Source organism: Sphaeramia orbicularis, chromosome 17, assembly GCF_902148855.1.
Source record: "Sphaeramia orbicularis chromosome 17, fSphaOr1.1, whole genome shotgun sequence".
In the NCBI taxonomy this organism is placed as follows: Eukaryota; Metazoa; Chordata; class Actinopteri; order Kurtiformes; family Apogonidae; genus Sphaeramia; species Sphaeramia orbicularis.
In genome coordinates, this window is record NC_043973.1 from 24,884,685 (window position 1) to 24,899,094 (window position 14,410).

General features: G+C 38.0%; 1 protein-coding gene across 4 annotated transcripts in view; it reads right to left on the reverse strand.

Moving 5' to 3' along the window:
- Window positions 1-14,410, reverse strand: part of dpp6b (dipeptidyl-peptidase 6b) — a 135,185-nt gene that overhangs the window by 101,997 nt on the left and 18,778 nt on the right. Inside the window, exon 1 of one of the 4 annotated variants that reach the window (XM_030161239.1) lies at window positions 4,256-4,276. The exons of 2 other annotated variants lie outside the window; for them this stretch is intronic. In XM_030161239.1, the coding sequence (XP_030017099.1) occupies window positions 4,256-4,267 (12 nt within the window). In that variant the 5' untranslated portion in view covers window positions 4,268-4,276. Of the gene's footprint in view, window positions 1-1,770; window positions 1,857-4,255; window positions 4,277-14,410 lie in introns of those variants that run through there. One more of the 4 variants, XM_030161238.1, reaches the window with a different exon arrangement.

The window sequence follows — 14,410 nt, forward strand, 5'->3', positions numbered from 1 at the left end:
CAGTGTGAGCTGTTAAGCTGTAGCCCGAGTCTATCATAGTCAGACGGTGTCTTATTGTTGCCTCCTGCTCCTGGCATGACACTGATAACATCGAGTGAAGCATCCGGCCCTGCTGAGCTCTGAAGTGTCTCTATCACCATCAGTGAACCTGCTGTAATATGATTTATCATTGTTGAGAGACATTTATTCTCTAAGCAACAGTTTTATGTGCTGTTTTATTTATTTTGTGTTTTTTTTTTTTCCCCCCTCTGCAGATGACAGTATAAAGGTGATAGAAATCAAAAGCCAGATATGCCTTGTAGATTTTATAATACAAAATTAATGCCCACAATTCTACTGCAAGTCAAAATACACTTAACAACCTTGCATGCTCAAGGGCATACATAAAATAAATAAAGTTTGTGTTACTGCTTTAGCTTTTATCATGCAGGTCTAAATCATATCATGTTGTTTTTACCTCTTAAACTTTTACACTATCTCTGACAAAGTTTGTCCAAGCTTTTATCTTAAGTGTGTTTCTGCAGCTTTTAATTTTGTTGGTGTTTCTACATTAACACTACTGCATTTCTATTTGTTTCTTATAAGAATACTGCAGCTTCCTTATGGGTCCACACACACAGACGCATAATTATTATTATTTCTGTTTCCGTTGCAAGTATTCAAATCTACATTTTATCGATACAGCAACTTTTTCACCTTCTCCCAAGCATGAAAATGTTTTTGCCATATTTTCAAGGTACCCATTTAGGTCATTTTATGTGCAAATAGAAAAAGTCACCTGGTATTAAAATGCACTTATGGATGAAGCCAACTGAAACGGTATGATCCAATCACACAACAGGAATTAAATTAATAGCATAACTTGCACATTTAACTACAAAAATATACAAAACAGAAAGTCAGTATGTTTAAAATAAGCCTCATGTCACTGCCAGGCATAATGAAACATGTCTAAAGAATAAAAAGACTGCATTTCTTCAGAAAACATGCCTAGGTACCTAATATTTTTTCATTCCCCATTGTGCTGTTTCAAGCTAAATGTTCCTGTTGTTGAGCTCGAACTTTGCCAAGCGGGGTCTGTATTAAATATGCATCTTAGTAAAAAAGCTGATAGTGCATGATGGGAATGGGGGGGAGCACTCTGTGCATTATAGGACAGGTATTGCTTAACCACAATTAATGCATATAAGGAAAGTGCATTAAAGTATTCCTGCTGTGCATCGTAAATGCCTAGTTTCTATATTAACATACCACTGCGGTAGTCAAATACAATATTGCGTAAAACATTTTAACACAGATATAAAAGTAAAAACAAATAATACTAAAGTAACACTCGTTCACTCTGGGCTTATATTAACTGTACTACATAATATAAACTGAATTCTAGCACCACTTTTATAACTCCCTGTTGCCCTTCAGCACGTCTCTAGTGACAGACTAGTGTTCCTGTTTTCCAGCTGACAAGTTTTTAGAAATAATGACTATAATTTTGCAGAAAACCTGAACAAAAACAATGTACAGTTCTGGCTGTCATGCAAAGTGATTATATCATCAAATTGTTTGACAGCTAAATAAATAAATAAACAGCTCTGACACTTCCTTGAGTATAAAAACAGCTTGTAATTTGTCCTAAAAATGTCTTTCTTCTCCTCAGTAACACATTGATTAAAGCATACTGTAATTACAGAGACTAAAGGCCCAATAAATGCTTTACAGAGCAATCCAAGAGAAAATTATATGTGTCACTGAAAAGATTCAGACCGAACTCACCTTCCACAGCTTCTCCACTCGCGACAGCTTGCGTGTTTTCATTTTGACAGAGCGGCTGCATATGAAGTGTTCGTTTTACAAAGGGTGAGTGAGGACTGATGCATAGAGAGAGAGAGAGAGACATTGAATAATGACCAGGTCATAAACCAGACACACCTCTGCTCTCACTGACAATAACCCCAGAGTCAGCATCTCAGCACTAACTTCCACACATTAAGTTGAAGTGAGCGTGCCCTCGTGAGTGTGTGCGTGTGCGTGTGTGTGCACGTGTGTGTCTGGATGTTGGCATGACCTTTTTTCCAGGTGAAACACTGCCTGCTTTCTCAAGTACAGACCTTGTCATCGAACTGACCTCAGAATGCCAACGAGAACCCAACACGGTCACGTCATAGCCTTGATAGGAAAATCTAACATATGAGTGGGTCAGACAGCTGTTTACAGACGCACTAACCTCTGAAACTCAACCCGCTGGAGAATGAGGGCTGAAGCCAAAGCGCCTGGCTTCTTCACAACAATCAGCACTGAACCACTTACCTGAGCCATTAGCTGCATCTTGCTGTTCAGCACAGATCAGCATTACATACCACACACAGAGCTGAGCCACTTTATGGTGCTTTTTACTTGTTTATCCCGTCTCCCCTCTGCTTTGCTCTATGGAACAATTTACCCACCCTTTCTGGATTGATAAAAGTGCCTTTCATACAGTTACAGGATCCTGATGCAGGCTACTTTTTCCTGTGGGAGGTAAACGGGATAAAGAGTGTAACCTGGTAAAGCTAATACTTGTGAGGTACCAGTGAGGATGATTAGTCTCAAATGTAGCATTGCAGATGCACTATATGGACAAAAGTATTGGGACACACTGAACTCAGGTGTTTGTCTGCTATCAGGAGGCTGGGCTGCAAAAAAGTGATGATCAGTGTCATAATATACTTTTTTTACTGTGATAAATATCATTACAATAGAGGTTTTTATTTCATTTTTTTTGGGTTAATTTTGTTTATATTGTATCTTTGCATTCAAAATGCTCCAGGGATTATTTTTTACTTAACTTTACTCAACATTGGTTGTTTTTTTTAATCATTGTAACTGTTGATGCACATTCTAGTTCTAGGTTTCTGAAATTTTTGTCACGTTCTGGCCATGAATAATCATTTTCAACCACAAGTAACCATTTTTTTCAACTACTGATTTAACATTGATCATAATATAGTAATTGTTGACAGGTGACATAACAACATACATGTCATATTAACAGGAACAGGAATTCCCACAAGCTGTCGGTATGATCTGCATGTCAATTAAAACATATTAACACAATTAAATACTAAAAAACTAAAAAAGCAGAACTACTGCCAGACCTAAAAGTCACTAAGGAAGCATAACCATACCATATCAATGAGATTAGTTTTCTGACATTTACACACTGTACACTGCAGACATTCGCAGCAAAAATGAAGTTATTGAGCAAACATCTATTAACTGATGTCAGATATTATTAGTGGGATTTCATTGAACATGTGTGCTCACTCCAAACCAGTAAAGCATAAGACCATTAAGATATTTCCCACAGGAGCTGGATGTGCAAATGTACTGTCTGCAAACACTCAACCAACTTTAGAAGGTGATACTCTGTCAGTTCACGCAAGTTTAAAATAACTGACAGGAGCTGAATATTATTATTTCTCAAATGTTCAAAGGTCCCTAAGTGGGATTTCTAGATCCCCACTAAAATTAAACCAGCTGTTCATGTTGTGGTCTAGCTGACAATCAGGCTGACAGACAGATGGACACAAACACAGATGGAGTTGATAAGGTGTGTGCACATCGCAGTGTATAAGGCATAATGTCAGTGCAGCAAGATTTCTTCCTAAACACATCCAGCGATAAAGTCTCTGTATTCCCAGGATGCACCAGCCAATCTGGTGAGGGGAGGAACATCAATCAGCGAGGTTCAGCTTTTCTGTCTTTGGTGGGGTAAGATTTGACAGGCTGCCAGCTCCAGAACAGTGAATCACTCAATAACACTCCCCATTCTTTCCACCTCCGCTACACCAAACAATCATTATCTCCCCCATCTCTGTTCTGCTCCATGTGAGCTCCACACAGAACATCATCACAAAAGTCAGCGTTAGACTCCCAGCTCAGGGAAAAGCAATCTTCTCCCCCTGTCCCCTGAGCTGGAGGTCTCATTCACATGCCTGACTCGGGGCTTAGAGGAACAGGAGGGAAATATTCACCAGAGACGATGGTGTGCATGCAAGGAAAGCTTCATAATACAGAATGTACCTGACAGAACAGGATGGAAGGGAAAAAACAACTCTGCACAATAGCCTATATGTACCACTACGTGAGAGGTAAGTACACAACTATACACACACAATTCAGAACTGAGATGCAGGAAACAACTTGTTACTCTGAGCTGAACCTGACCAACCACCTACGAGCCGAGCTTCCCAGTAGAAGTAACAAGCTACAAACCCACCTTAGCCACCATAGCTGGAATGGACACAACTTTTCTCCCCTGTCGCTCCTTGCTAGACTACAAAGCGAATGCACACAAAGGTCTCGCGGGGATGCAACATGAAAACCAATCTCATGCATTATTCATCAGAAGACTAAACCAGAGCCTGGGGACAGGAGGAGGCCTGCTGAATCGTGGCATCATTTTGAGGGTGAAGCAGTACTAATGCACCTTTGTCACAGCTGACATTTTGACTTATGCAGCATTGGTGTAACTAATCCTGGCAGCATTTTATTTCTATTTTCCGGTTACAGGGACTGGATATTGTGCATGCTGATTCAAATCTGAATGCAACACTTTGTCCATTGTTAATGTTATTAGCCACACCTTTGCTCTTTTTTTTTCCTGCTAGTTCAGTGTGTTTTGTATGGGAAAAAAAAGGTTACAAGACATCAGGAAAGTGTTAAGAGAGACATGGTAAGAGAGTTTTGGCCTTTTTAATAGGCACAGATAAAATACAACAACAGGGATAGGGACTGGATTTTGTAGGGGGCCATTTTTACTTGTGTTTTTGACAAGTATTTGATTTTAACCCTTTCAAGCATGAATTATGAGAACCTTAGTCAAGATATTTTTCTTGAGTGTTTTTATTCCTCTTTCGGCAGGAAAAAAAAAAATTGATTGCATTGGGGGTTTTTTTCCTGCCGAAAGAGGAATAAAAACAATGCAATCAGTTGTTTGTTTTTTTTTTAAGGAGTTACAAAAATGTCCACTCAGCCAGACACCATGAATTTAATTTTTGAAGCAAAGAAACATGAATTTAAAACCTACTATCAGAAAGTGATATGGAAAACTATGCAATAAAAATATTTCTGATGCTGCTAATCAGATGTTTTCCCACATTTTAACATACTCTAATGCTAGTTATTATTCATTTCATGGAGATAGTATGCAAAAAAAAAAAATATTTTTTTAATTGATTTACACTCAAACATGTCACCGCAGATCAGGTTTATCAAGAACGGCATAGATACAGTAATGGTATGAAGTGAAGTGTATGGGATGATGCAGAAGTGTCCACTGTGTTGGCTGATATGCAACTACAACAACAAAACCCATGAATATATAAGAGAACAGCTTTGAACAGCTGTCCACTGTAGTGACCACTATGCATGAAAGGGTTAAGTTGGTCCTAACTTTTAATTCTTGCTCAAAATTTATGTTTTTTTTACTGTTATGCTTCTCCTCCAGTGTCCTTAGGTACTTGTTTTAGTGATTAATGTAATGTGAGTGCCGTAACCATAAAATCGTTCAAGACGGTAGGATTAAATCAAGTGTTGTAGCTGCCACCTTGTAAAAATTTGTTTCATGCAGGGCAGCTGTAAAATGAGGCACGACAGAAATAAATCCAACACAGTTTAAAGGTAGATAAGTGCATGTTGGATAGTGAACACATGATGATACTTGTTGCTTATGTTGTTGTTTTTCTCCAGGATTTACCTCACTGTAACGCGACCCTGTTGACTTTGCAGTGCTGTCTTTCCAAATTGGCTGAGTGGATGTGTTTATGCGCCAGTGAAACAACGCGCTTGTGTGCGACTGTGTCCGTGTGCGTGCGTCTCCCAGGGGTGTGTCGCTACTGTATCATGGCGGGGTCGATAAGAGAATCTGCCTGTGTGACACAACGGATTACTGCTGCCTGGTCTCAGCCCAGGAAAAGACTGTGAGAGGACTCGGGAGTAATGGCAGCTCCGCTCTGCTGCTCTAATTCTAGCTGACAGAAAAGTTGTAAGAGAAATTTCTTTCACTTGCTTTATAGTCCTGTCTTCATTATTAATGTTTCTTCTTAATCTTTTCCTTTTTTGTTACAGAAAATTTTATTCATATCAAGCATCATTTTATGTGAACACAAGATGGTATCTCTACATCTCTAGTACAAATGAAAGCGCAAGATACAATGCCTTGCCCAAAAGCACACTGTAAAAAAAATCCTGTTGTTTTTACAAAAAAAACTGGCAGTTGTGGTTTCCAGAACAATACTGTAAAAAACACATCCAACTGTAAACATATTTATGGAGTAACATGTAGATTTAACATTTTAAACATGTAGGTTTAACTGGTAAATGGACTGCACTTATTCAGTGGATTTTATACATCTTCATGGTGTCTAAAGCCACCAGGTCAATTTAGGGTTCAGTGTCTTCCATGGACACTTTGATATATGGACAGTCTGAGCCAGGATTCGAACCATCAACCCTTTGGTTATTGGACGAGCCGCTCTACCAACTCTACCAATCCATTAATTTACAAATTTAAAATGTTAAATTGTTAAATGTTTACTTTTTTATAACTTTTTTAATAGAAAAAAAAAAAGTAAATACACTGTTATTTCAACATTATGGTCTTGTAGTTTAAACGGCACCACATTGTTTTTCAGTTTACAGTTTTATTTTCTAAAAACAATAGAAATACATCATTTCTACATACAAATCTGGTTTTGTTCACATACTCTTCCTGTAAAAACTACAGCTATATTTGATTCAATCATTAACACAAAAATCTTCTCAAATAAACAACTTTGCATTGTATTGTCACTTACAGTTTTTTATGTTGCAATTTTACAACTTATTGGTGTTAATTTTTCACTTCACTTTTTACAGTGCACTTGAAAATATCACATTGCAGCTGAAGGACACATATGACTGCTGCCAGCTGAAACACACCTGTTACTGGTTTCACTGCACAGTAACACCTTCTGCAACTGATATGATAGTTTGATCTTCTCTCTTGCAATAAATGACGCAATTAAGTAACTAATGCCACGAATCTGTCTTTGTTTTCCCTGTCACTTTGTCTTCCTCTGGCAGAAAAGGACTAGGACTACAGGTCAGAGACATTCTTCAGTGCAGCTGATGTTTTTGGGCTGAATCTAATGAGAGGTGACATTATCTGCTTTTTTATTGGGCCTGGAGGAAATGACTGTGGCGGCTGGTTGGGTTGAGTTACAGCACGAATGTAGGAAGACATAAAAGTACGAGAAAAAACATACTTGATTTTTTTTTCTTTGAGTAAAAGAGAGACTCATTAGTGATGGTAGACCCTGCTTATAGTCCTCTAATATTCACCAAAGGCTCAGTTCACCTGCTGAATGTTGATGTGAGCAGTGCAGAGTCAGAACATTGATTAGAACACAACAGTCTCTAGTGGCAAAACAGACACAGTGCATGAAAAAGTTACAAAAGCAGTTTCTTCTATCTGCTTGACATTTCTTTAACTTCAACGCAGTGACAACACCCACTGAATAACACCCTGCTATCCAAACAGGAAGTAAGTATTTGATCCAGAATCCATTAAATAAGCCTGCTCTCCCCCTCTCTCTTAAAAAGAGCATCAGCCGCACAAGTAATAAAAGGAACCCTCAAAAGAAAATTTTCTAAAAAGGATGTCTGAAGTTATAAATAAAAGACAGAGACATGAACAGAGGGAGCAAAGGAAATGGGAACGAACTGGGTTAAAACACACTTATATTTAGCCCCACACACACAAAATTCACAAAAGCAGTAGATGTCTTTAAGATCCACAGAAAAGTTACATGTGAGAAGTGAGTTAATCTCCTGTGGAAATCAGAGAAAGGACACGCTGCTGTCAAGACGAAGAACATCACAAAGGAAAGCAGAACAATTACTGAGTGTTTCTGCACCAGTACTTAAACAGAATAAAATTTCCTCAGCTCAGTGTATTTTCTGCTAAAATAAAATATGTGTAAAGGTATTTAAACTGCAAATAAAAAGACAAGTGCATGAAATATGAATGAAACTGAAAAGCCCCCATGACACCTAATGATAGAGGATGATGCGTTTGTTACTTTGTATGTTCTTGAGAGATGGAAATAAAGCTTGGCAGCAGCATCCTCTTCTCATCACAGACTAATAAGGCATCTGTATTTAAACATTGACTAATACGCACTGTCAGCATGTGTAATAATACAGTAAATCATGAGGAGGACGAAGGACAGCGTAAGAGCAGAGTAGAAGCAGAAGCAGAAACAGAGTAGCGGCGCACTGTGACGTGCTGCTGATAGGTCCATGGAGGTTGGGGGGGGGGGGGGGGGGGTAAAGCGGTGAGGAATGATCGATGGTGTGTCAACAGAATGTTGAGGTGCTGGGTGGGGGGGATGGATGACCTGTTGAAATGCCCTATGGGAAAAGAGCAACACACATATACACCCACGCACACACAAAAAAACAAAACACTAAAAACAGGTCGATACTGCATAAGTCTATCAGAAAGAACCAAGCTGCAGGAGCAGTGGTGAAGCTTTATTCATTAGGAGCACAGAGGGGGGAAAGACTGAATACAGGAAAGAAAAAGCCTCACACCCATGATGGTGGACGTAGCATGTTGCATGACACAAGCAGAGGACGCTTGGGGAGAGCTGCGTCATCTCCAGATGGCAGTCAGAGCCACCAGCAGGCAACAGCGTGTGTGTTCCCAGAGCATACAGCCTCACCCTCTCCACCTTTGCAACCATGGCAACGCAGAGCAAGAGGTCCTGCTGATGATGATGCGCTGTCCTGAGGGGAGGAGCTGCACTGGGTGCTAGTCTGTTTGCTTTGTGAGCCTTCTGTGTCTCATATTTTAGCTGAAATATCTTATTGTGTGTTGAGTTATTGTAACTATTAGCTCAAAGGCCTCACAAACGGACCATGTGTATTTATGAAGAGTAAGGTATGTCATGAAATACCATAATATAACATAATTCAATAATTAATGCAGCCAACAAGGTTATGTGATCACTACCATCTGGATCACACAAAAACTACTGCCGTGACTTTGATCAAACTAACAACAAATTATAGAATGGAATAGAATAGAATAGAATAGAATAGAATAGAATAGAATAGAATAGAATAGAATAGAATAGAATAGAATAGAATAGAATAGTCTTTATTGTCATTGTAACATGAAACATGTACAACGAAATTAAAAAGTGTCCACCAGTCAGTGCATAATAAAAACAACTACAACAACACAGACACAAACATCACGATAGTAAATAAATAATTATAAAAATAAAAACAAACAAACACACACAGCCATTCATTCAATCATTGCACAATCTCCATTACTGTATATTTGTGTTATGTTACAGATTGCTTTTTATGGCATTGAGGGTGGTTATATTTCACTTTCTTCAATATTGCAGAGATCCAGGTTTAGTTAAAACTAAAGATGATACTAATTAAACACAAAATTAAAGAAAACAACTGATGTGTCCACTTGCTTGCACTGTAAACTGTTTCTGCAGATTTGTCTATTATTAGCACATTACAGTTAGCAAAACACTATTAGTTTAGTTTACCTAATAAGCCACTTTGGCCTTTGTTATCTGAATATAACATTTTTCTCAGACTATTCTTGAGATGTTTGTGTTAAATCTTGCAACAATCTGTCAAACTGTTCCTAAAAATTGTAACGAGGGCCGACGTCACAGTCCCTCTCATGAGCCCCATGTGACTTTATTTTAGATCCATGTGGCACACAAGGGAAAAAATATAATGTGTCATGGTGATAGACTAATAATTTTTTGATCTTGTCTGTGCTACACGTATGATGTTTGTCTAAAATATGATTTTACATGTCATGGAAGTGGCATTGGTTGCAAAGATAGTAAAGAAGTATCCAGTTTTGTGTAAAATGGCTCAGTGGACTACATCTGTCAAGACATGCTATACATATCACCAACACATAAACAGCCATTAAATCAACACAGTAAAAGATGTGAAAATCCTTACAGTCTAATCATGGTGAAACTGAACAGACCTTGACTCTGATTAGTCTATTTACATATGTTCACACTCAGATTCCTCAACAGTTTAACATAAGCTGTGATTTTCAAATGATCGTCTAATTGATAAACACTGTATGTGTAAATGAAGGGAGGGTGCAAACAAGATGGAAAATTAATCTCACCCCATTGACTGTAAAATAATTTCTTCCATGAAAATAATATTGCATTTGAGCTCTGCACAGAGATAAAAAAAAAATAAACTAACAAATTAGAACTTTGTACGGTAAAAGCCAGTGACACTAACCAGTGCCCCCCCCCCCAAAAAAAAAAAAAAAAAAAAGGAAAACATGGGTCTTAACTAACTTATAATGGGCAAAATTTCAAATGTCTATAACAAAACTTTTGGTTGAATTCATACCAAAATTGGGTTTATAGATTGCCAGTCACCCAGAATAGACATCATTACATTTTGGGAAAAAGTAGATGCAAAGTTCAAATTTATATTAATTTTTTAAATCTTTTTTTTTTTCCCCATTTACTTATAATGGGCGAAATTTCACATGTCTATAAAAACATCAATTTTACTTCAATTTACTTCAAGCTCTGCACATATATAGAGGCAATTGACATGCTGACATCAGCATACGCATATATATGATGACATCAGCTGGATTGATGCCAAAATAAGCTACAATACATGCGAGGGGAGAGGTTGGTTGTGCCACTTCTTTGTAATTTTTTGCTTTTTTGATACTATTGGGGCATGTAAAATAGCATAGCCTATCGGCCTTAACATACACATGTCCTCTCGTCATTCCTTATTGTCCCGTAGTGTTTTATAAGGCTTGTTGGTCAATTGTTACATAAATGTGCACACAAAAATGTGACAAAAACACTTTGCTGTCAGGTGTTGCTGTTAAGCTACAACAAGAGAGCGGTGTTTACTTTCAGACACCAAAATGAAAAGTAATACTCGTTACTGGTACCAGCTTATTTTTATATTGTCATTATCTGGTTGTGCAAAGGAATCAAGTAATGTCAGAAAACGTACCTTGAATCAATCAAGAACATCTATATTTAGTCCAAGATCAAGAGATAATGAAGTAGCAGAAGGAACAACTTAATGTAAGTGATATGAAGTTTGTTGAAAAAGTTATGATGTGGAAACACAATAATGACAGGTGCACAGATGGATACTAACATCGCTAACAAAAAGAAAACTTCGGTTGAGTCGTGCATGAATAAAAACATCTCTGATTTCTATGTAACAAGCAACTTTTGGTTCCTATCTTTTCTGTTTCTCGCCTACTTTTTTCCTGTCATATTTTAGCTTCTGGCTCTAATGAAGCCATGTGAAAATACCTGATAACTATTAAAAACATTCCGATGTGAACACCAGCACATCTTCAGGTTGAATGAGGTCTTTGTTGTAAGACGGTGGTGGCATCTCAGAGCCCCTGATCTTTTTGGATGAGCGCAGCAGGTAATGAAGCTAACAGTAGCCTTCTGTATGCAGTCGCCACCTTACGCATGCATTTAGCCCGGCTGCAGAGATAATGAGGACAGTCTATCACATCTCTCTGCTCATTTTCTTTCATCTGGCAGCTCTTGTTGAGCTCCGTCTGGTTGATTTATCTGAATTTTGGACCTCAAAAGAAACACAGAGCTAAACTGAGACTTGGGAACTGGGCCAAAGTGTCTTACTCAGATCTGGAGTATCTCTGAGTAGCAGGCATGAAGTGCATATAAGGACAGGCAGTTTGTGTGTGTCAGCCCAGGGCACTATCCAATGTAAATTATATTTCGCTGAAACCACTAAGTCAGACTGATTTATAATTCACTGCTTTTGAACTCAGATCTCCCAAACTGAATAACAAAGTTACATGGACAGAGGGTTTACCTTTGAAATAGAGCGACTTTATTAAGAGGAAACCTGAGAAAATTAATGAAATGACCATAACCATGTAGGTTTAATGATGCTTTAAAAGGATGACGGCTAAAGATCTACCATGAAATCCAATGGCTACACTATAAAAACACTTCAGAGATCAGAGGAGTCATAGCTTCTTGTGTTGCTCCCAGGAGATAGAGCCTTGCTGTCTCAAAACCACTTCTTTGCCACAAGCCTTTTCCGGAAGAATATAGCACTTTCTTTGTGTTAAGGGCAGCGCTGTCAGGCTAAGTAAAAGAAGCTCATCAGAGGTAATACTGAAACACATTTCAAGTGCTCTTTAATCAAAAAAAGAAAAAAAAATCTGTAGAATAACAGGAAGAAAAGCATTACTAATGCGTTTCTGAGCATCCTTTCATTCCCAGATTAAGGTAACCCTGTGGGAAACAGCTTTTCACTAATAACTAGATCTTAAAATTATACATGAATTCACAGTTGCCACCCCAAAATCACAATAAACAGCTGAAAATGTGCCCTTTAAGCAGCTTTATTTGGTGAGCAATTTAATATTTATGTGGAAAAAGCATAACTGTGATGATGAAACCCCAAAAAATAAAATAGGTCCAAACGGCATATTTAAAGATATTAACTGACATTCGTTTTCACCTTTCAAGGTCACTCAAGGTCAAAGGTCATGGCACCAAATGAAAGCCCATATGTGACTTCCTATCTGTTGGCAATAATAATTATATCAATGTCTTCAACTGTTTTGAAGTTATAGCACTTTGAAATGTGTCCCATTATAAACCAATGGGGATTTTTTTTAATTAAAAAAAAATCATAAAGAATTCAAAAATCAATATTTCCCAATTCTTTGAACAAATTTGGTAGACCTTACCCCAAAGATGTTCCACAACAAATATCAAGTCTTTTTGACTGTTTCGGAGAAGATTCTTGAAAAATTGTTTGTGGACAACGGACAGATGGTGGACGGACAACAACTGATAACAATAGTCCATTGGACTAAATGGACTAAAAATGAAAAACTTCCATTGTTTGAGATCAGTGAATGTAATTTTGTGTTAAGGCTCTGCGAGGTATCACAGTGATAAAAAAAAAAAAAAAAAAAAATTAAATTGTAAAAGAGACAGGTACTAGATGCAAATGTCCTCTGGTGTGCAAAAGGATAGAAAAACAAGTGGTCGAACTATTCAGATGGGAACTTTTTCTGATAAGGAGCTGAGCTTGTGAATAAATCCCTTTCTTTATACGCAATATTCTGATCCTCAAAGTGCATTTTACCTCCCATTACAGCCTGAATGTGAGAAAACAAAGCATTAATGTTTAGTTTTTTATGTACGTAAATAAAATGTCAATAAAAGTCAAGTCAGAGAAGCTCCCTGAACGCTTGTGCAAAGGTGAAACGTCACTACAATATATTCCAGCTTTACATTTAATCAAGGACCATCCCAGGTTTCTATTTGCTGTAGATGGTAGTGAGAGAGAACTACTGCGAGTATTTCCCTTGGGTTCTCAGAAACTCTGCCACGAGGTTGTAATATGCACACGCAGAGCACGGCAACAATTAATCAATCCAACAAAACACACACACACACACACAAAGAACAATTCAGTGTCTGGATCTGGAAGAAAAAACATTGCAGTAAACAAATTCAATAATGTTTAGAAAAAAATCTAATTCCATCCCCTTTCCTTGTTTATCAGCTCTGAATGAACCGAGCCTTGCAACTTTCACCACCTGCATCTGAAACTGAAGGATTTGAGACACGCACTGAGCAATTATATAGGTAAATAGGCGCTGAAAATGATTTAATTAAACCCATGCCATTTACAAATCAATGTTTGCCCTTTTTCCTCTGTCAAATAAACAGGAACAACAACAATGCATGGAAACTTGGGGTTGGAAATAACACTTCTTGAAATGGTCTCCCCAGCTCTTGAGGCAAAAAGGCAATTTCATGCTCCAGCACGACTCAGGGGGACATCAGGACTAAAGGTGACCTCAAGGTTAACAGTCCAAACCTAATAAATAGAATGAAAATCCAGCAGTAAAATAACAGCTCCCGGTCACACTCATGACCATGATTTCCAATTTTCCAGCAACGAACATAAACTTAATGAACATATAGATTTTTACAGAAGCAGGAAGGGGTTTTATGATGATTCGGACAAACTACCTTCACCCTGTGTCCATCCAGTGTGTTGTTGTTGTTGTTGTTGTTGACAGGCCGTGTAATGTCACCGCTCAGCCTGTTGCCAACCTCATCTCTCAATTCTCAATGTGACAGGCATCAATAATTCAGGGGAACATAGCAGTGTTGGCAGCCAGTTAAACACACTGGGCCAAGGATGTTATCTACAAACGACAACAAATTCCACTGACATATATGTGCAAAAAAAAGTCAGATTTTTAAGGAAAGCAGCTGTCATGAATTGCAAGTTTCTTTATATAAGGGTCTAGATTTTTTAGGTT